Source organism: Dermatophagoides farinae, chromosome 6 (assembly GCF_024713945.1).
Source record: "Dermatophagoides farinae isolate YC_2012a chromosome 6, ASM2471394v1, whole genome shotgun sequence".
In the NCBI taxonomy this organism is placed as follows: Eukaryota; Metazoa; Arthropoda; class Arachnida; order Sarcoptiformes; family Pyroglyphidae; genus Dermatophagoides; species Dermatophagoides farinae.
The window spans coordinates 1,493,040-1,515,880 of record NC_134682.1 but is presented as its reverse complement, the minus strand read 5'-3'; the positions used below and the strand labels follow the sequence as shown (position 1 = coordinate 1,515,880).

The 22,841-nt window shown below is 29.9% G+C and overlaps 4 protein-coding genes across 5 annotated transcripts; 1 reads left to right on the top strand and 3 right to left on the bottom strand.

Annotated features, from left to right (window-relative positions):
* The first annotated feature begins 179 nt into the window (after nucleotides 1-179).
* Nucleotides 180-3,066, top strand: ThrRS (threonine--tRNA ligase). The gene is made up of 6 exons (XM_047056946.2): nucleotides 180-472; nucleotides 551-926; nucleotides 985-1,400; nucleotides 1,458-1,703; nucleotides 1,766-2,514; nucleotides 2,604-3,066. Exons 1-6 carry the CDS (start codon nucleotides 329-331, stop codon nucleotides 2,938-2,940), a joined length of 2,268 nt encoding a protein of 755 aa, XP_046912902.2. The 5' UTR covers nucleotides 180-328; the 3' UTR covers nucleotides 2,941-3,066.
* On the bottom strand, nucleotides 2,926-4,130 carry LOC124493844 (uncharacterized). Its single transcript, XM_047056951.2, has one exon. The coding sequence runs from the start codon at nucleotides 4,128-4,130 to the stop codon at nucleotides 3,000-3,002; it is 1,131 nt and encodes a 376-aa protein (XP_046912907.2). The 3' UTR covers nucleotides 2,926-2,999.
* A 293-nt stretch (nucleotides 4,131-4,423) lies between these two features.
* On the bottom strand, nucleotides 4,424-17,885 carry LOC124493838 (protein unc-13 homolog B-like). Of its 2 annotated transcripts, none has more exons than XM_075731740.1 (27): nucleotides 16,927-17,885; nucleotides 16,371-16,400; nucleotides 16,098-16,197; nucleotides 15,835-15,952; nucleotides 15,609-15,735; nucleotides 15,300-15,455; nucleotides 14,202-15,027; nucleotides 11,914-14,047; nucleotides 11,779-11,834; nucleotides 11,555-11,648; nucleotides 11,387-11,461; nucleotides 11,039-11,258; nucleotides 10,832-10,952; nucleotides 10,347-10,453; nucleotides 8,820-9,247; nucleotides 8,694-8,759; nucleotides 8,529-8,626; nucleotides 8,302-8,452; nucleotides 8,164-8,232; nucleotides 7,734-8,095; nucleotides 7,444-7,656; nucleotides 7,266-7,362; nucleotides 6,974-7,198; nucleotides 6,328-6,891; nucleotides 5,914-6,232; nucleotides 5,702-5,861; nucleotides 4,424-5,613 (listed from the first exon to the last, which is right to left on the bottom strand). In XM_075731740.1, the coding sequence occupies exons 1-27, from the start codon at nucleotides 16,952-16,954 to the stop codon at nucleotides 5,229-5,231; spliced, it is 7,329 nt and encodes a 2,442-aa protein (XP_075587855.1). In that variant the 5' UTR covers nucleotides 16,955-17,885; the 3' UTR covers nucleotides 4,424-5,228. The 2 variants fall into 2 exon arrangements, with proteins under 2 accessions (XP_075587855.1, XP_075587856.1); XM_075731741.1 differs by lacking the exon at nucleotides 10,347-10,453 and adding an exon at nucleotides 9,491-9,591.
* Nucleotides 17,886-19,276: 1,391 nt separating this feature from the next.
* Nucleotides 19,277-22,759, bottom strand: Mau2 (Mau2 sister chromatid cohesion factor). Its single transcript, XM_047056948.2, has 13 exons — nucleotides 22,348-22,759; nucleotides 22,196-22,279; nucleotides 22,037-22,132; nucleotides 21,594-21,954; nucleotides 21,313-21,477; nucleotides 21,140-21,243; nucleotides 20,929-21,072; nucleotides 20,710-20,840; nucleotides 20,524-20,601; nucleotides 20,297-20,404; nucleotides 19,963-20,179; nucleotides 19,840-19,882; nucleotides 19,277-19,713 (listed from the first exon to the last, which is right to left on the bottom strand). The coding sequence occupies exons 1-12, from the start codon at nucleotides 22,576-22,578 to the stop codon at nucleotides 19,865-19,867; spliced, it is 1,737 nt and encodes a 578-aa protein (XP_046912904.1). The 5' UTR covers nucleotides 22,579-22,759; the 3' UTR covers nucleotides 19,277-19,713; nucleotides 19,840-19,864.
* Nucleotides 22,760-22,841: the final 82 nt, after the last annotated feature.

The window sequence follows — 22,841 nt, the reverse complement described above, 5'->3', positions numbered from 1 at the left end:
TGAATTTTTCTTTTATTTCGGACATTTTTTTTCAATCGATATTTAATTTGTCATCTGCACGTTTTATATACAGGATCATCATGGATTTTCAGATTTTTTTTTTGTTGTTTGATTATAAAAAAGAAATTCAAAATTCATCTATATAGACACAAATTGTTCGTCAATGTAGAAAACTGTTTACATGCATGTGTGCGACAGTCGTCGATTCAATTGAATGTGTTGATGATGATGAGCAATACGTGAATGAGCTATATATGTATTTGCACAATTGTGCATCGGACACGTTTCTTTGTTACGAGTTTCAATGTGATCCAATTTTTTTTCTTTGATGAAATTTCCACCATTTCTTACATCATCTTTTTCTTTTAGATATTATTATAGTTTTCATTATAAATTTCCAAAACAATATCATTATATCATCACACATAAACTTCAATATATTCAATCTCGAAAATTTCATCGATTTTCAGTGGTAAGTATGAGTTTTTTTTTCTTATTTTCATATCTGATTGTTATTTTCGTTTTCTCTATTCATTTTCATTATCGAAAGAATTATAAAATGGCAGCCGAAGTAGAACAAAAGATTAGCAATATGACATTGAATGATTTAAATCCACAACCGGATTTCATCGCTAAACGTTTAGTATTGTGGGAACAATTCAAAAAACGCTATGAAGCTGAATTGGCCGATAATCAAAACAAAAGCATTGAAATCACTATTAATGCTAAGAATAAAGATGGTGAAACAAGAGAAATAAAGGGTAATAGTTGGAAAATCAGCCCGATCGATGTGGCTAGACAGATTTGTCCGAAGTCATTTTGTGATACGTTGGTCATATCCAAAGTTAATGGTGCACTTTGGGATCTGGAACGTCCACTTGAAGCCAATTGTAATTTAGAATTTTTAACCTTTGACAGTTTGGAAGGTATTTTATATTGAATGAAGAATTTTTTTTTACTAAATTGAATCCATTGTTTTGATAGGAAAACAAGTATTCTGGCATTCGACGGCACATATTTTGGGTGAAGCATTGGAAAAAATTTATGGTGGTCATCTTTGCTATGGGCCACCAATTGAAAATGGTTTCTATTATGACATGTATTCATCAGGCTGTTGTAGTGGTGATATCGATCTTAGCGCTGTTACACAGGCTCATTATCCATCTATTGAGAATTCAATGAAATCAATTTGTAACGAAAAACAACCATTCGAACGTTTAGAATTGACCAAAGACGAATTGTTAGAAATGTTCGCCTATAATCAATTTAAAGTTCGTATTTTGAAAGAAAAAGTTAAAGATCCCAAAACTACCGTTTATCGTTGTGGTAGTCTAATTGATCTTTGTCGTGGACCGCACGTAAGACATACGGGATTTGTCAAAGCATTCAAAGTGACCAAGGTAATTTTTGTGAAGTTTTTATGGCTTTTCATCAATTTTTTTTTGTTAAACCATTAGTCATCATCATCATATTGGGAAGGAAAAGCTGATGCAGAAGCATTGCAACGAGTTTATGGTATTTCATTTCCGGATTCAAAACAATTAAAAGAATGGCAAAGATTTCAAGAAGAAGCGGCCAAGAGAGACCATCGAAAAATTGGTCGTGAACAAGGTCTTTTCTTTTTCCATGAACTTAGTCCAGGATCATGTTTTTTCACTCCACGCGGAGCATTCATTTACAACACTTTAATTGATTATATAAGGGTAATTTTGATTTGAGAAAAATTAATCGATAATATTCATTTATAAAATAAATTAATCCCTAGAGTGAATATCGTAAACGTGGTTTCCAGGAAGTTGTTTCGCCCAATATTTTCAATATGAAATTATGGCATATTTCTGGTCATGCTGAACATTATGCTGATAATATGTTTCAATTTGAATTGGAAAAAGAGAAATTTGGTCTCAAACCAATGAATTGTCCTGGTCACTGTTTAATATTCGATTCAGATATTCGTTCATGGCGTGATCTACCATTTCGTTTGGCCGATTTTGGTGTATTACATCGTAACGAATTATCGGGAGCATTAACCGGTTTGACACGTGTTCGTCGATTTCAACAAGATGACGCCCATATATTCTGTACTATTGATCAGATTAACAAAGAAATACGTGGCGCGTTAGACTTTTTAAATGCCGTCTATTCACTTTTTGGTTTCACTTTTGATCTTTGCTTATCGACTCGGCCTGAAGGTTATCTAGGCGAACTAGCTGTTTGGGATCAAGCCGAAAAAGCTTTGGCCGATGCATTGAATGAATCGGGTATACCATGGAAATTAAATCCCGGTGATGGTGCATTTTATGGCCCTAAAATTGATATCACCATTAATGATGCATTACGTCGTCCACATCAATGTGCAACGATTCAATTAGATTTTCAATTACCCATTCGATTTAATCTTAATTATTCGGCTGAAGATGGAACAAAAAAACGTCCTGTTATTATTCATCGAGCAATTTTAGGTTCGGTTGAACGATTTATTGCCATCTTAACGGAAAATTTTGCTGGAAAATGGTATTAATATCATTACTTTTTATACTGAAAAAAGATTCGATGTTTAAATGATTTTTATCATATTTCTATTTTTTCATTATTTTCTTTAGGCCATTTTGGCTGTCACCCAGACAAGCTATTGTTCTTCCTGTTGGACCAAGTTGTAATGAATATGCTGAAAAAGTACGACAACAGCTACATGATGCTGGATTTCAATCTGCTTGTGAACTGGATCCAGGTCTAACCATTAATAAAAAAGTACGTAATGCACAATTGGCACAATTCAATTTTATTTTGGTGGTCGGTGATAAAGAATCAGCAAACAATACGGTCAATGTACGTACTCGGGATAATAAGATTCATGGTGAAATTTCCATTCTAGATTTGATTGAAAAATTTCAACAATTCAAAAAAGAAAAAACGATCAATGCAGAAGAAATTTTTTAAATTTATTATATCAATTATTAAAAAAAAATTTATTATTATTATCACAATCACATTACAAATTATTTGTAATTTTTAAAAAATTGAACTCTAAAATTTTCCAATAAACGATTAATATATGTTTGTGAATTATGTATTTGACGATTTTGTTTAGCATTTTGTTTTTGGTTAGCATGTTCATTGTCATGCATAACTGTAATATGTGGAATTTTAGCTGGATTGTTCCAAAATTCGAACAATTCATTATGACATTTAAATCGATGTGTCAATTCAATGGCAGTAATAGCTTTAGTGCTATCGGTAAACGATAACGCTCGTTGCATTCCTTTTCCAATCAATGATTTAACATCTTTGATGACCATTTCTTTTACAGTTTGAAAAAATAGTTTATCAATATTATTTTGGGTTATATTCTGAAACGTTAAATTAAAACTTGAAATGTTTGAAAATCGTTCATTTAACGATGGTCTATCATTTAAATGCAAAATATTCAAATGACCATTATCACCATTCCAGATGAATTCTTTTGGTTTGATTGACACTTGTTCGAAATTGTTCGATATTGAAGCAGGAATTTGTTCATTGATTTTGATGATAAATCTTTTCAAAAGTGGATAAAATTTAGAATCCAATGATTTGAACGTAGATGAAGTTATTTTTGTCATGAACAATTGCATCAAATGTTGTGTCATGGATGGATCATGTTGATCAATGAGGTAAGATAATAATTTTTCCGAATCATTACGAATATTTTGATCAATATGAGTGATACCACAGCTGACAAATTTCATAATCATCATTAATGTTGGTGAAAATTGCGATCGGTTATCGGATTTGGTAGAAGCATTGATTTTTTTAAAATAAATACGCAATGCTTTCAACACTTCACAACGAACACGATGATCATTATCGGTAAGATATTTACAAATAATTTGTATTTGGTCACCATCACATGATTGGCTATCATCTTGTGAAATTTTCTTGACAAATTTAATCAGATAAATTAATTTCAGTTTAGTATTAATCGAAGAATTTGATAATAATTTTATCGGATCAATAGATTCGATTGTAGAATTAATTTTAATTTTTTTTGCTTTGATTTCTGGTCTTGCTTCATTAAGATGTTTTGGTAATTTTTTTCCGGCTCTTAATTTTATTTTCCGGAAATCTTGATTTTTCTTTTTCTTGCCCATTATGTTGCAAAATTTAATATCGATAAAAAAAACTGATGATCTTCACACACACACACAAAAAAAACTAATGTAAAAATTGAAATTGCAAAAAAAAAAATTATACAAATAAAACAAACGAATCACGTGTTTATATCTAGATCGGCTATTGTGATCCACCTGAACAAACACTCTCATAGTGCTTTCAATTTCAAATTCGAATGAACAACGGTGTTGCCAACTTTTATTTGATGGTAAAAAAAAAACAAATCAATCTTTATTTTACCATTTTTAATGATAATATATAAGTAAATAGATAATTTGGATAAATTTTCATTTTTTTTTATTCATTTCAAATTAAGTGCACTCTTGTTTTTTATTTCTTGGGTGGCATATAAAAATAGTCATCATTTTTTTTTATAATAGTCCGAAAAATTTACATGATAACAATAGACAAACAAACATGAAGAAAAAAACAAACAAACAAACAAAAAAATGGATAAAATGAAATAAAATTTACACTCAGTGTGTGTGTGTGTGTGTGTTTTTTCCGTTTGTTATCAATGATTATTATAGGAATCATAATGATGATGATGATGATATGAAAAAAAAATGAATCAACAAACAAACAGATTTTTAGTGGATTTTGGTAGTCAATGTGTCAATGTGTATACAAAAAACTAGAATTACCATTGATGCAAATCACAATTGAAAATTTCAATGTAGAAAAATATGGCTGGCATGGGCATTTGATGTGTGTGTGGGTTGATGTTTTTTTTTTTTGGCTTAAAGTGATGTGATTCAAAAAAAAAAAAAAATCAATTTCATCATCATCAAAGAGATGAAAAAAATATTATTGGCACTCACCACAGAAGTGTATGGGGGTGGGTGGGTGGTTGTGTGTGTGTGTGTGCAAATAAACAATCAATTAAATTATTTTGAAATAAAATATGAATAGCAAAAAAAAAAAATGAGAGAAAAAAAATTAAAAATCAACGATATGACACAGAATGATAATTGTTTTCTCTCCATATATGTGTATGTGTGAGAAAAAATACAGGGTATATAATAGGTATACAAACACAAACACACATACAAAAAAATAATGGGTTGTATTGCTTATCATGAAACAATGGCTGAATTAGGTGCTATTGCTGTTTGTGGTGATTGATTAACATTGACCACTGTACCAGTTGATGTAGCATTACCGGTAGTAGCTTGATTAGCTGCTAATTCATCATTACGAACATCGGATTTAAGTTTAACAAATTCTCTGGCCACTTCATCTGTATTTCGTTGTGATAATATACGTAAAATAGTCCAACCAGTTTCATCCATATGAACACGACGACCTAATGGTAGCCAACAATTACAATTACCTTGTTCGGCAATATCGGCTAATTGTAGAATACAAACACCAACTAGACGATCTTCACGTGCAAAACAATAATCTTTTACAGCTATATGAAGTTCGAATGAAGTTGGTTCATCTTCATTGCCGATAATGCTGGATATAATCATCAACATAATAGAACAAGGAAGAAATTTTAAAAATTTAGAAAAAAAAATTAGTCACTAACAACAACAAAACTTACAAATAGAATGTTTCATTAAATTTTGGTGACCAATTATTGTGTTTTGATTTGGTGGCAAATTTTCGTTTCTTATCACTTAAATGTGGTCCAATCATATTGACTTCGACAAATGGTTTAAACATTGTTGTATTTGGCCATTTAAGTTCATTACATGCAACGACTAAATTTAATTGATTAGTTGTCAAATAGAAATTTCAGAAAAAAATACTCACTTTTAACCGTAACTTTGTGTTCACCAGAATTTGGATGTGTAAACAAATCAACCTGTATGGATATCTCACCAACTGGTCCATCTTCTTGTGTAGGTAAATCTTGTTTAGTTTGAGTGGTGACAAATTTTTTAATCAAAGTATCAGTTGTTTGTGTATACATTGATAAGGCATTACGTAATGATTGTAGATCTGGACTTTTATCCAAAAATGTTTTCTTCAAACCATTACCATTGGCATGAAAAAATTGTTTCATTGTTTCCAATGAAACATCCAACACTGCACATTGTCGTGGATTTAGATTCTTTTCAAACTGTAATGACTTTAAAATATTAATTAATTAATAATTGATTGATTGATTCAGAATTTTTCATTTATAAAAAATTTTCACATAAAAATAAATAAATAAATAAATACCTCAATAACACCAAGATTTGTCAATCGATTTGCTGATAGATTATTCTTGAATAAACGGCCAACATCTTCAATTTTAGCATTAGGTAAACTTTGAAGAATAATATTCTTTTCATTCATTGGCGGTAATACAATCGTTTTTTCTAATGTATTCATTACTAATTTCCATAATTCTTTCAATAAACGTTTGAATACAGTTTTTTCACATGTTTGTGCAAATTGTGATAATTTTCCATCCAAAAGATCCATAAGTGGATGTAATATAAGATCAGCATCTGCGGCCACTTCAGGACTACTTTTCAATGTTTGTAATTGTTGTGCAGAACTGCCAGAATTACCTTTCACTTGACACAATAGCTGTCCTAATTCGGCAACACTTTTTTTGATTGTTGGCTCTAAACTTTTACCAAATATTGCACTCAATTCATCTAGATTACTATTCAATGTAACTTGAAGATCTTTCAATATATCGGCTGCATCTGTTTCCAATTTTTCACCACCCATTGATTCAAACATTTTTTCCAATTGAACACGTAGCTGTTGAATATTGTTCATTAGAACACAAGCCTGTATTGGAATAATTATAACGTTTATAATTAGCTAGTTATGTAACAACAAGTTAACAAAAACAACAAAAAAAATTACTTACAATTTTTTCATTTTTACAATTATTATTTGCAAAATCTCTTTTGACAATATTAACATAGGCAGTTAAAACTTTGACAATTGTTTTTGCAAAACGTTTCATATAACGTTTTACTATTTCTGGATCAGGACATTCTAATTTTTGTATAACATCAAAACATTGTGTCAATTGTGTAAAAACATCGACAACAGAATTTGAGAATAATGAATGTTCAGAACTATGTTGAAACTGAAATGAAATAATAAAATAATCAATGTAATAATGTTGAATATAAAACAATATAAATTATACATACACCATCTTTTTTATCACGCATATATGCACCATTCACATATTCCAATGAAACATCATCATTTTCATTTAACCATTGCATAACGAATGGTTCAAACCAACTGTGTATTGTGTAAAAGTGAAAAATTGAAAAATTAAATTCAAAATAATAAAAATATTTTCATTGTAAAACAAATACATACGCTGGATAACCGGGTACAACATCTTTGAATTGTGGTATATCACGACAATAAGTATTGTAAAACCATTTACATTTAAAATGTAAATTCATATATGCTGAACTTAAACAAAGACGATGTTGTTCATGTTCTTCTAATGCAAATTTCATATCACTAGAGAAAAATGTCCACATTGATGCAGCGCTTAAATGTCCAATATTGAATTCTTGTGGAAATCTATTGATATAATGATAATAATGATGATATAATAGTTTAATGAATTTTAACAAAAAAAAAATAAAATAAATACATACTGATTCAATACAGGTGAATAGCTATTTTTATCTTCTTCAATAACCGATACCATTAATGCAACTAATTTATGCCAAAAATCAAGATTATGTAAACTAGGTCCAGCATCATCTTGTGGATTTTCTTGTTTTTTATCGGATGGTTCACTTTGAAATTCAGTACCATAAAGATTGGTACAATTTTCAAATAAAAATTGATACGTTGATCGAAGGCATGCTTTGGCACAATCTTTAACCACTTGACTAGCACGTGGTGGACTAGATAATTCTTGTACTTTCATACGGAAAAATGTTATACTTGTTAATAGATCGACAGTAGATTTTAAATCTTGTAAACGTTCAGGTGATGATGCAGGAAAATTATTCTGTTTTATTATAGTCAAAAAAATTCCATTGATCATTCATCATAAATGTTCATCAATAATATACTCACTCTATACATTGATAAATCAATTCGTAATGAATTATGCAATTGATCTAATAGTTTGATGAATTTTTCTTTCTGTAAATAAAAAAAACAAAAACAAAACATGAAATCGATATATTCAAAAATCAATCATCAATAAATTACTCCAAAATTGGAAGCAGCAAAACGATCACTAGCCGACACATTGGACGATGCTGATGTGTGGGCATAATAGGCATTGATATTGGCCAATAGTGTACTCATAACCGCTGGTACACCTTGACAAAGATATTTGGTTGATAAACAATGAAAATGTCTAATGATGATAATTGAAAAAAAATGATTAGATGTGAAAAAAACAACAATAATAATAATGTTAATATGCAAATTACGTCATCGCTTGATAGATTGATTCAATTCCATAACGCATAGCAAATTCATCCACAACTTCACGGGCCGGATTATCGAAATAAACTTTCCATGCATCATCCTGTGTGTATGATTATGAATTTTTAAATTGAAAATATTCACAGAAAATCATTTTCAATTCTACTTACGCCTTTATAATCTGGAAGTTTAACGGAACCACTATGGACGGTCTCACACAAATAATGGAAGAGATTCTATGACAATCGCAACACATTGAAATTAAAAATGAGATTTTTTTTCCTTCAAAAACTAACCTCATGTAGGCAAGTGTATTGTACATGATATGGTGCTACTTTTTCTTCACCTTTAATTTCAACACTAATATGCAGACGTATGGCACCGGATACGGCAGATTTATCAGTACGTTTTTCAAGATTATACCATACATCCATTTCACCGCTCAACGTACGAACTTCGATGATTGTTTGGCCAAGAAAATCATCCGATTCTCGTGTTAATTTTTGTCGAAGTTTTGATTTCAAATCATTATCTTCATCCCATACACGTACCTTGATACGATCACTTGAATTATGGCATTCAAAATAGAATTTTTCATTCCAAACAGGATTCAAATCTTGTGGCACTGTACGGGTACGTTTTTTAACTTTGCCAACCTGTGTTGTTACATATGGATCACTAGTACCGCTTTTATCTTTAGCTATTAAACCTTGTGCACAAATCACTATTTTTGTATGAATGAAAGAATTGAATGAATGTGAGAGAGAGAAAAAAAATATATATATTTTCAAATATCATTATTGGGATGGAAGTGGATGAATTATTGAAAGAGTTAAAGAAACGGAATCGTAATTATTTATATGGATAGGAAAGAAAAGAAAATGTAATAATATATGAATGTGTTCAAATTAATGAATGAAATTTTGAATTGACATTAGGTTACATAATATATATAATATATACATGCCTGTGATGGTGATTTTAGCCGACCAGTTGCTATCAAGCATCACCTGTTCGGCTTTTTGCATTTCATCAATATGTAATGCAGGTTCAACAGCAAAAACGTCTCTGGATATTTTTTTTTTTTAGTTTTTAGTTTGTTTTTAAAAAGTTTAGTATTTTTTTTTTGTTTTTTTTTTCGTTAGTAGCAGTAGTAGCAGAGGTTATTGGATTTTTTTGTTTATCAATTATTAATATATCATCATCAACATCATCATTATTATTATTATTCAATTCAAGAATCGGAAAAAAGAGAATGAAAAAAAAAAGATAAAATAGAATGGAAAAAAATGACATCAGACAATTTGTTTGTTTGTTTTGTCAGTTAATAATGATGAATCAAAAAAGCATTAGCAAATAATGAAAAATAAGAAAATGCGATTATAGAGTGACTAGAAAAAAAAGAATTGGCAGAAAAACTACAAATAATAAAAAAAAAATAGTGAGCAAAAGTGAATCAAATATAGCACAAACTGACGTAATTTTTGTTTGTTTTTTTTTTGGTGCAAAAAAATGAAATTTCATTTCAATTCAATTCATCACGTTATCAGTTAATCAATGTTGGTGAATTGGGTATTGTGCATTTAAAATTTTTTTTATTTTATTTTTGCCAAAAATAATTTAATTAGTGAATGTGATTTGATTGAATCATTTTATCATCATCATCATCATCATCAATCGATGGTAAGGAATTTTTAATTCGAAATTCATATGTTGTTGTTGTTGTTATAGAATGGAATGGCTTATAAACCATTTAGGAATCGGATAATGTAAATATAAAGGATGAGGAGGGTGATCGATGGTGTGTGTGTGTGAGGACCTACCGGTAATGGCAATTTTAGCTGACCATTTTGATGTGCCATCAAGAACGCTTTGTTTGACGGCTTTCATATGTCCAGAGTGGCTTTTTTGATCCACACCGAACACATCCCTGTTTGTTTGTTTGTTTTTTTTTTGTTTCGAAAAAGAAAATTTTTCAAATAAAAATAAACAATTATTTATAATCTATCTATATGTTTTTTTTCTCTACTTTCTTTCAAAAAAGGGTTCGAAAATGTTCACGAAAGCGCAATAGTAGTGAGGAGACAAAAAAACAAAATCCGCTTTACTTTGCTTTCATTTTTACCAATTTGTTGTGTGATCAAAATTGAATTTTTTTAAAAATCAAAAATAAAGCTCACTTGATTTTTTTTCAAAGCAAACAAAAAACAACGATCTATCTATCTATTTATCCATCTATCTCTAAATATAGAAATAATCACTAATAATAAGCAATAAAATAATATAGAATTGGAATGAAAATGAAAACCTTATCATTTCAAATATTTCAGGCTTTTCACGTTCACGAATTTTCATTCGTTCTTTCATTGCCATTATGATGTTATTTGCTTTGTCTTCAGCACCATGTTTTGAACTTTTTTCAGCGGCACCTGTTTGTTTTTTTTTTTGTTTCAATTAAAATTTTCATTATTTATACACATATGCACACACACACACAAACACCGGAAATACATACGTTGTAAACAATCAGCATTAAGTAAATCTTTACATTTTTCATGACATTTGACACCACATTCTGTACAGCGTACACCTTGACGTGCAATCCCCCATAATAAGCCCTCACATTCATAACAATATGTCGGACTTGTGGCTGTCCAAAGTTGAAAATTATGTGGCGTAGTACTAGATATTGGATAAATCAATGCCTGTAATGTTTTCTTATAGACATGTGTTTTCTATGGGTTTGCGAACAAACAAAAAAAAAACAAAACAAAAAAAATAGATCATAAAAATCAAAAATAACGATTAGATTAGAATAAAAGTTTAAAAACATATGACGTTTTCAAAAAAATTCTAAATTTACCAATTCTTCATCATTCAATGATGCTCGTGGGATGGCCGATGTTAAGCCAGCATTCCTTTTATTGGCAGCCATTGTCTGTTTGTTTTTGTTTTTTTTATTTCCGTAAAAAAAAATTATATGATTATTTTTGATTTTCATTGGAATTCAAAACAAACAAACACGACATACCTTTAAAACCAATTCACTGACTAATGGAATAGATTTTTTGCGTGGTCGTATATCAGGCATAGCATCGATTCCGCTGAAAAATGGATTATCACCACTACATAAAAACATACCCACATACCCACACACACACACAAAGGAATAGAAAAACCGGATGCAAAACAAAGAAAAAAAATTAGTAATCGAATCATAGGTTATTCTAGCTATATTTAACAAAAATATATTACCCGACTCTGAAGCCAAGACTTTTGAAAATATCGCTAACTTCTGGTCTTCCATCGCCCTATTAAATTAAATTAAAATACATATATATTATTGTAAATAGAATGGAAAAAAACATGAATCAAATATATATGACAAACCTCATTAAGATGAGAGCTAATCTTATTAAATGCATTTATCCAACGTGCTCTTGCTTTAGACATTCCTTCAGTACTTGTTGGTACAATTAATGGCCCATCAAACATGCTATTCATTCTTGGTGGACTTTTTTTGCCAACCTCTTCAGAGAATGTAACACTTTTTGATGCAGATGTTTCCGTTTTGATTGAACCATGTAAATCGATCAAACCACCACCATTAACATCAACCATCTGCTGCTGCTGCTGCTGCTGCTGGCCAACACCAATACCACCAACATCAGCATTACTATTGACAATAGATTTAATGCCATCAAATGGACTAGAATCAACATTTGCTATGACAACTGATGTGTTTGATGTTTTATTATTATCACAACTGTCATTCAATTCGCCCAATTCTTTCAATTCAGATTCAGACAATTGAGATGCAAAAGGACCAGCCATATCGGATTGATCTGTATTTTTAATCATTTCATTGTTTAAGGCATTTGTTGCATTGATTAATTCATTACTACTATTACTAATGACAATTGATGGTGCTATTGCCAATTTTGGTCCTTGTATAGAAGAATCATCTAATTGTTTATTGGCTGATTGAATACTATTCTGTTTGAGCTGATTATCAAAATTATTAACAAAAGGTGAATCATGTATAAATGAATGATTTTGATCACGCTGTTGGTGTTGCTGTAGCTGCTGCTGTTGATCATTGCTATTCCAATTATCTACCATTCCTGTAACAAGATGATGATTTGATGATTCAAAAGAATTTTTTGTAATTTGTCCATCACCACCACCCACAATACCTAATGGTGTTTGTTGATGATGTTGACCTTGTTTGTTATTATTATCTAAATCCATCATCTCAAATTGAGCTTGTCTTCGAGACCAATTCTCTTCAAATTGTTTATCAAGGAAATCCTGTTCACTTTGCCAATCACCATTACCATCACAATTAACAATATCACTGGAAAGGGTGTCTTGCGAAATTATTTTTTTCATACTAGCATGATTAGATTGTTGTTGTTGTTGTTGTGACAACGATAATGGCGGAAATTCGGCTGTTACTGATGACGATGTTGGTTGTGGCTGTTGTTGTTGTTGTTCGAAACCAATATTTTGATGATCAAGGGCAATCACCGGATATGCATTAGTGATCTTTTGATCATTACCAACATGTTGTTGTTGTTGTTGCTGTTGTTGTTCAGAAAGAATTTTGTTATTTATAATCGTCTTTGTATTCGAATCTAAAGTTAATATTGGAACATCATTATTCATTACCGTCATAATAACATCATTATTTAACATAGATTGTGAAGGAATAGGTGATTGTTGTTGTTGCTGCTGCTGATTGTTGTTATTATTTTTATTTGTACTTGGTACAGATGGAACAACAATCACCGGTTGAAATAAATTACTTGTTTGGTTATTATTTTGGCTAGAATTGTTGTTTGCATTCGAGGCAGCGATAAAGCTTCCGTTGACAATAACAGGCGTAGTTGCTGTTGTCATTGAATCATGGATCAACATTTTATTCTGTTGTTGTTGTTGTTGTTGCGGTATTTGATGAATCTGCTTCTGTTGTTGAATAACGCTTTTTCTTCTCTGTTCAGCTGCAATATGTTCATCATTTTGCTCTAAGGCACCTTGTCGCTCAAGACTTGGTTTACGTATGGCTTTCCGTCGTTGTTTAAGTCTATATGATGATGGATCTGGTTGATCGAAAACATGATCCAACGTTGTTTGTGAAAATGTTTCATTATTAAATTGTTGCTGATGATTAGAATGATGTAGATGGCTATCTAAATTATTATTTCCTGACATATTCTGTTGTTGCTGCTGTTGTTGTGGCTGTTGTGATAATTGATTCGTAACTTTATTATTATTACTATTTGGTAGAAATATTGGTGGCTGTTGTCGATTATCTTGTTTAAAAATTTGTTGCTGTTGTTGTTGTTGATTTTGAGATGGAAAATTCATATCTCGAAATTCATTTTGCTGCTGTTGCTGTTGTTGTTGTTGTTGTTGTTGTTGTAAATGATATTGCTGTATAGTTGATATTTGTTCTTGTGTTAGATTGATTTGTTTTGAAAATTGTAGACTTTTACTCATTGGTATTTGTGGCATTTTACGTCTGTTTTATTTTTGCCATTCCATTTTCACCAACAAAGTGTGTATGACAAAATAAAAATGGGAATTCGGATCAGGAAAATTTTTTTGTTTTGTTTTGTTTTCAATTCAATCAAATCAATTGATTATTCGATAAAAAAGAGAATAATATAACTTACCCTTCTTTATTTCTTGTATTAATGGTTCCACTACTATTATTAGTATTATTGACATTGGTGATGATTGTATTATTGACATTTATTTGAGGCAAAACACGACGAGGACGGCTATTATAATAGAGTGAATCCTGAAATCCAAATCCTAATCCGTCTTCTTGTTTAGATGGCAGCTGTGGCGGCAGTTGTGGCTGACGATTATTATTCACAACAATAGTTTTGATATTTTGACAAATTTTTTTCTGCTGATATTGACTTCGTATAGCATCGATATCGGTACAACCACCAAATGGTAATTCACGTTTTGGCCGCGATGAATGATGATGAACAACTGGAACAATTTGATCATCATCATCATCATCATTCAATGGCAAAATAAAATTTGGATCATGTTCATCTTCTTTATCATCAATTTTATCATTGTCATCATCATCATCATCATTTTCAAGGATAGTAGTACGTTCTTGTATAGTACTTGGACTATCCATATATTGTTGTTGTTGTTGCTGCTGTTGCTGCTGCTGCTGCTGATAAGTACCACGTAAAACGTTTGTTGTATGAGAAACACATCCATATTGCTGTTGTTGTTCGATGACATTTGATTGATCTTCTACATCTATGATTCTATTATGATTCGTAATAGAATTGGCCATTGTGATATTATCATTCATTTGATGACTAGTGCTGCTATTTTGTTTATTATTAAAAGTTTTTGATATCGTTTCAAATTGTGATGAGGACGAATTTGCTTGATGATATGATCCGTATTGATTCTGTTGATTTGGATAGCTAATATCACTTGTATAGTCGCTGTCTTCAGAAAGACCGGCTATAACAACAATAAAATGAATAAAAAGAATTTTGTTGTTGTTGTTGTTGTTGTTGTTGTCAATGATTATTCACAATTGAATAAAAGAAAAAAAATTATTTCATCAAAATAGAAAAGAATTTGTTGTTGTTGTTGTTGTCGCTATTGTTGTTGACATTTATGTTTACACACATGGAACAAAATGTGAACAGGAAATATCCAAAATAACAACAACGACAACAACAAAAAAAATTTTCTTTTCAAATGGAAAAAAACTAGAAATTGGAACTCACAATAAAGTTGATGGCCATGAAAATGTGAATCATTATCGATGTTATAGGCACAAACTTGTTCGACTTGTCCACCAACAATTGGTGATTGTTTCAATTGTCCAATATTGACATAATTGAGATTCCTATTGAATTCATTCACATTTTCCAATTGTGTTTCTATAAAAAAAAAACAAAAAACAAATGAAAAAAATTTCATTATCATTGTATTAGACACAAAAAAAACATCTATTTGATGATGATGATGACAATCTAGCTAATCAATTAGGAATTATCGATTGTACAAACAAATAAAACAAAATCAATGTTTACCATATACAGGCTCAAAATGTGATTCGATTAAAAGAAAATTTCCAGTTGAATTACATGTACCAAAAATTTCTTCATTATTATATACACGAAGATCTGCATCAATTGATTGCCATTGACCACCGGAAGCCTATATTGGTTATATATGGAACAGAGAGAGAGAGAAAAAAAAAATAGAAAGATTTATTAATTGGAATTGAAAGAAGAAATAAAAAACCATATGACATACTTGTTCTAAAAATGGAACATCATTCAAAGGCACGCAAATATAACCGATAATTTTATCCCATAATATTCCTTTGTTCCATAGTTCGATTATTAGATTTGTATCCAATCTATTTGTTTCACTGTGTAGGTATATCATGGATTTTTTTTTCGAGAAAAAAAAATAAAAAAATTTCAAATCATTAAACATTGGAAAAAAAATTGAATGATAACATTCTAAACATTCAGATCACAATCAGATAATTTAGCTATGACATGAATACATACAAAATAAAATCCTGTTCCCAACATGGATTACATCCTTTGACAGCAACGGTTGTCGATTTTACATTCTCAAGTTTTACGGCCACATACGTTGTGAATTCCGCTTCAAATATGAAAAAAAAGAAAGAGAAAAAAAATTTTATTCATTAAATTGGATTCAAATTCAGGGTCTTTCTGTTATTCAAATCAATCAAAAATCAATTTTTGGATAAATAAAGAGAGATCGTAGTGAGCAAACTAAAAAAAAAGAAAAAAAGAAAACAATTCTGTACTTACCATCATTTCCGATAAGTTTCGCTTTTCGTACTTTTTTTTGGTGTTATTGTTTTCCAGGAAAGAAAATTGATGGTTGTTGGTCGGGAAAATTAATATAAAAATAAAAAGAAAAATGAAATCAAAAGACAAAAAAAAAATTTTCATTTGAAATCAATATCAAATGTGTGACATATTATATATTATTATTATTATTGTCATTATTCATATGAATGAATTGGTTATGTATATCGTTATTGTTTGATGATGACATAAGAAGAAAATTGTCATTTGTTTTTATATGTCAAGCAAGATGGAAAAATAAGTTAAAATGTCAAATTGAAAATATAAATCTTTTTTTATTTTTTTATTTTTTTGTTCGCATTCGAAAATGACAATGAATATGAGTGTGTTGAGTGTGTGTGTGTAAACAATGAGATTGTTTTTTATTTTTACATTTCTGTTTTTTCTTGTTTTCTCATTTTTTTTTCACAAGAAAACAAGTTCAAAAAAAATCGATCGATCGATTCGAATGTAAAAAAAAAGAAAATGACAATGAAAAAAAAAAATTTAAACTTACCGGTTACCGAAAGAAGATAAGTCGACATGATGATGATGATTGTGATTGTGACGATAATAATAATAATGGTAGTGTTGAAATAGTCGTAACAAAAATAGATTCAATAATAATAGTAGAATCTACTAATAATATAGAGAATTTTTTCTGATAATAATGATCAATATTAATCAGATAAATGAATGATAAATGATTTGATTGGAAAAAAATTTTCAATAAAAATATCGTTGTCGTTATATTATGGTTGATGATGACGATGATGATGATAATGATGATGATGATGGCCGATATCGTTACGACAATTGTCGCAAATTGAATGGACATTTTTTATTTTCATACAATTGAATAAATCTAATTGTGCCAATGATTATTATGATGATAATAATGGTGACGACGATGATGATGATGTTGATGGTGTGATTCAAGAAAATCAAATGGATCCATTTTTCGAATTGACGACCTTAATCTCAAAAAACCATGGTTATTATTTTGCCAGTTTTTTTGGTTGGCCATCACACCGTTAACATCATCATCGGCCACCAGAGAGATGGTGTCGTAAATGGTGTGTGTGTTTAAGGATTTTTTTTTGCCTTGTTTCTGGATTCAGATCAGCATGAGACTAATGCAATGATGATGTTGAAAAAAAATGATGATGGTGATGATGATGAATATGTTTTTGAACGAATAAATTCAACAATCAAATCAATTAGTATGTCACATGTGTGTGTGTGTATATTTAAATAATCCTGAAATGGCACAAAAACACAGACAAACATACACGCACAGAATAAAAAAACAAAAATTTTAATCATCAAATTTCAGTCATATATGAAATATATGAATCATTCATTAATTGTGATTATGATTGAAATAATGTGATGTGATGAACTTGAGGTTACGAGTGAGAACAAGAGAGAGAGAAAAACAGATTTTCTTTTCCGGTACATTTATATACACACACACACACACACAGACATCACATAATTTGCTCATATAAAGCTTTTTCAAGTCATTCAATCATTGATCTGTGGGTCTGTGTGTGTTTTTGTGTGTGTATTATCAATTGAGTAACAAACAAGAATCTTGGCATAGTAGTCATCATCTCATTTTATAATAATGGGAAGAGAAAAAAAAAGAATAATAACTTTTTGTGAATATGAGTGATAGTCATATACTATTTTATTCTGATTGAAGTTTGTTTGAAAAAAAAGAATCAGCTCCCTATGAAAATGGGAAAAAAGTCGGATTTTTTTCTTTCAATTTCCCTCAAATGATGATGATGAAGCCAGCCAGAATATATATAGATAGATATATAATACACACACACACACATCATTCAGACGATTCTAGGTACTTCTTCTTGTTCTAGGATCCAAAATAAAAAACTGCTTCCATCATTTGACGATATATGACATTGTTGTTGTTGTTGTTGTTACTGTAGAAGTGGTCATATATCACGTTATTTTTCTGGAACCATTGGAGCCGACTCCTAAAAAAAAAACTTTTCCGTATATTCATAGTTATAGCACCCATATATTAAATGATGATGATCCAGGATCGAGATGTCAATGTTTATCATCATGCGCGTTAGTTTTTGGTTGAAAATTGAGTGAATAAATGTGAGAGATGAATAGAAATAGAAAAAGTCAAATACACAACAACCATAGAATCATTATAGACAAACACTGTATCGGTCAAACCTTTTTGCAAACGAAAAAACGGTCATTTTGGAAAGAAAAATTGAATGCAAGAATCATAAAAAAAAATTCCGATGAATGAAATGACAAGAAAACAAAAACCAATCTCTTGTTCATCACCATTACCATCACCATCATCATCATCATCATTTGTCAAACAAGATCATAAAATAAAAAATGCATACAATGAAGAAAATTCATTTATAAATGAATATATACCATTGTCATCGTCATCATCATCATCATCATCATCATTGTCATGAAACAAACACGCGTATCTTTGTTTTCAATCAAGAAAATTGTATATAACGAAACTCTGACGCCGATAGCAACAACAACAACAACAACAATAACAATGACAATGACAATAAAAACCAGAAACAAGGTTCCATCATCATCATCAAAAGTAAAGTCAAATAAAAAAAAACACAAAACAAAATGATCATTAGTCATTTTGGGTTAATCGCGTATAATAATCATCATTTCTTTTTCTTTCTATGGCATCCATTATTTTTTGTTGTTGTTGTTGTTGGTAAAACATCATAAATGAATGATGATCGATTGATAATAACGATAGAAATAGCAATAAAAAAAGGGGGAATGGTCCAGTAAAGATTTTTCAATGTCATTCACTGGACAGCATTAAAGATCGGTGATGATCAGATTTAATTTCCGGTTTTTATTTATTATCAAAAAAGAAAAAAAAAGAATTAATTATCATGATGATGATGATGATTTTTTTTTTTTAAAAATGACAAAGTTACAAAGAAAAGTGATGAAATTCTTAAAAATTTTTTTTTTTGTTTCTCAAAAATTCTTGTTCATTACGACGTTATAAATAGTTCCAATGAATGATGATGACGATGATGATGATGATGATGATATGACGGTGAATGTATAGGAATTGAATTTGATGAATGAAAAAAATAAACAGCTGCATTATTACGGGAAATTAATAATCGAATAATTGAAAGAGTTTGAAGGAAAATTTATTTTTATCCAAGTGTCTATAATAATGGTTAAATATTTACACACAAACACATTATTCTGTTTGCTTTATATGTTTTGTTGACAAGATTCTATCGATTACTTTCTGCAACAAAAAAAAAAAAAAAATGAATGAATGATTGAATGTTAATTTCCAATGAAAAATGAGGATGATATCAGAATCTTATAGTCTTTTTTTCTGTAATGTTGTTTCATTTCTTAAGAATTTTACATTCAACATCCGGTGGTTAATATGGTCAATGTTCACTATACCACTGTTAGCGAGCAAGAAAAAAAAAATAATAATAATAATAAGTTATTTCTCACACGCACACATCATTTAATGATGACTTACATTAATGTATCCATGTTCATTTAGATGTAATGCTTGATATTGATCGTTCAATAAAATTTGTGAAAATTGATTATGCATCTGTATTGCTTCGGCTTGTTTAGCGCTACCAGAATCATATAAATCTTTCAATAAAGCCGTTGCCCATAATTGGACCTGTGTATCTGGTATTTTACTAGCCAATTGCATGGCTGGTGTTACCATGTTTAAACTTTCCCGGCTATTTGTTAGATAAAAAATAAACATAAATTAAGTCAATTTTAAATTTGTTTTTTTCTTCAAAAACAAAAAAAGAAAGAAAAAAAAACAGACAAATTAATCTCATATAATAATTTACCTATTTCCTAATGAATAGAAAATGTGTCCAAGTAAAACCAATGAACATGATGTCAAACGATTCAAATCTTCACCATTGGCCATTTTCAGTGTTTCACGCAAGTATCGTCTATTTGTTTGTGGAAGAAAAAGTTTTTTTTTGTTTCATTGAGATTTTGTTTTTTACCAAACCATTAATCTTATTAAACAACAAAATAAAATGGAAAAAAAATGAAATGAAATACATACTTGGCATCATTATAACGAGCTTGAAAATATGAATTTAAACCAAAAACATAATAAGCGGCTGCTTTTAAACTTTGTGAGCTATATGTTTGTGTGTGTGTGTGAAAAAGAGAGAGATAATTTTATAGCAGAAAAAATATAAATTAATAAAACGAAAAGGATTAAAATAATCGTATTCATTTCACAAACTTTGAATGAAGTGATTCCGGATTCAGATTGACCAACAATTCATTCAATTCATTTTCACGTTTATTACGTAAATAAACAATGGCCAAATTCAGGCTAGTCAATATTCGTGCTTCGTTTGATGCACCATGTAGCTGTTTTGTAATGATGGTGATGAAAATGTACGAAATTGGGGAAAAAAATGCATCAATTTTAATTGATTGACAAATTTCAAACACATACCGTTAATGAAAGTCGTAATTGGCTTTCAGCACAATCGGTTATATTCATAGACATTGCATACATTCCCAATAATGAATGTATCAATGGTTTATGTCGAAATTTTAATTTTGTATCTCGATAACAAATATTTAATGCTTGAACAATCTATTTGGGGACAAACGAACCAATTATTGGAATAAGTGGAAAACAAAACAAAAAAATTTTTTTTTACTTCTTTGATTGCCAAAGTTCTGTTGCCCATCACTAAACGACACATTGCTATATGTTCCAATAGAATCAATTGAAATGTATTCAACATTTGATGACTACCGACGCCTGTGAATATGAATGTGTATCATTATAGAAAATCATTGAATTTGAAAATCATCATCATTTACAACATACTTCGTAATTTATCGATTTGCATCAATGCTTTTTCCGTATATTTTTGTGCTTTTTCCATATAACCAGATTGCATTGAATGTAATACGGTTACCAAATATACTAAAACACACATATGTTCTTTAGGCATCCAAATAAAAGTATCGTTCGAATTTAGGCTCATATATTCTGTTGTTATTATTATTGAAAAAAAAAATGAAATGAAAAAAAATATTTAAATAATGAATGAATTTTGAATAACCAAAAAAAAAAAAAAAAAAAAAAAAAAAGAAGAAAACATTTACCGTCATCAAGATGAAATGATGTAGCCGTTATATTCTGAATACTTTGTTGTAATAGTTTTAAACTTGGCCGTACACTTTTCACTTGGCCTGCATTCAAATGATGACATACTTGTAGTACTAAAAAGAATACTTTTAATGCCTCTTTTAGATGAACATTTCCTTGCCATGATTCAACCAATTGACCGGCAAGATTTAAAACAGGATGCACTTCATTGATACGTTTATCAATCATCAATACCATTCCACGACTTAATAGAAAAAGTATTCGTGTATAATGAGCACCGGAGATATTTGCATATTCTGCACCAATATTTAATACATTCGCTGCTTCATTATATTCTTGATCATTGGCATGAATTTGCTATTTGAAATTTTTTGTTGTTGTTGTTGTTGTTGTTTTTGTTAATGTCAATGAAATTTTATCATCATCAATGTGTACTTACCGCTAATTGAAATAATAATTTAATGTGCCAATAGATTGAATGACAAGATTTTTCGACACCTTTAAGTAAAATTTCTTTGGCACCTAATGTATGATTCTGTAGAAAAATATCGTTAGTATAGAATTAGTCCATTGAATGCTTCCACTAGATATTCGTTACCATTTTTTCATAGATACGAGCAAGTAATGATATCGATTCATAAATGATATCTTCACAATTGGCTATAGTTTCTGCTTGACCCCACTACAACAATTGGATTAGAGTCAATATTTTTAGCTAGAATGAAACAATCAAATTTTACTCAAACTTACAGCTTTTTTAAGATGAACTTTGGCCAATTCAAGATTATTCGAATGCTCCAATAGTAGTGAACCAATTTGTAGATGAGTTTTAGCTTCGATTGCCGGATAAGGAACACGAAGATTGATGATGGCCGTCAAACATTGTACACAATTTCGTATATCGGGAGGTTTTTGAGTCCGAAATTCTTCGGCCAACGAAACCAGTGTAAGGTAGGCATTTTCTGGATTATAACTATTCATCGTTAATTTCGAAATTAATTTTACTTTAATTATAAAATGGAATCAAAGTTGAAAAATCATGATAATGTACAAATTGTGAATTTAAATCGTTCAAATTTTCATCAATGTTGACAGAAGCCAAAAAAAAATTGAAAATTGAAAAATAAAAACAAAAAAATTCTATTTTGGTTTTTTTTCGTGGACAATAGAGCGCTTCCGTTCATATAGTACGTGACAGGATTTTTTTTCCAAAAATAAAAATTTCAAAATTTTAATTCCCGCCA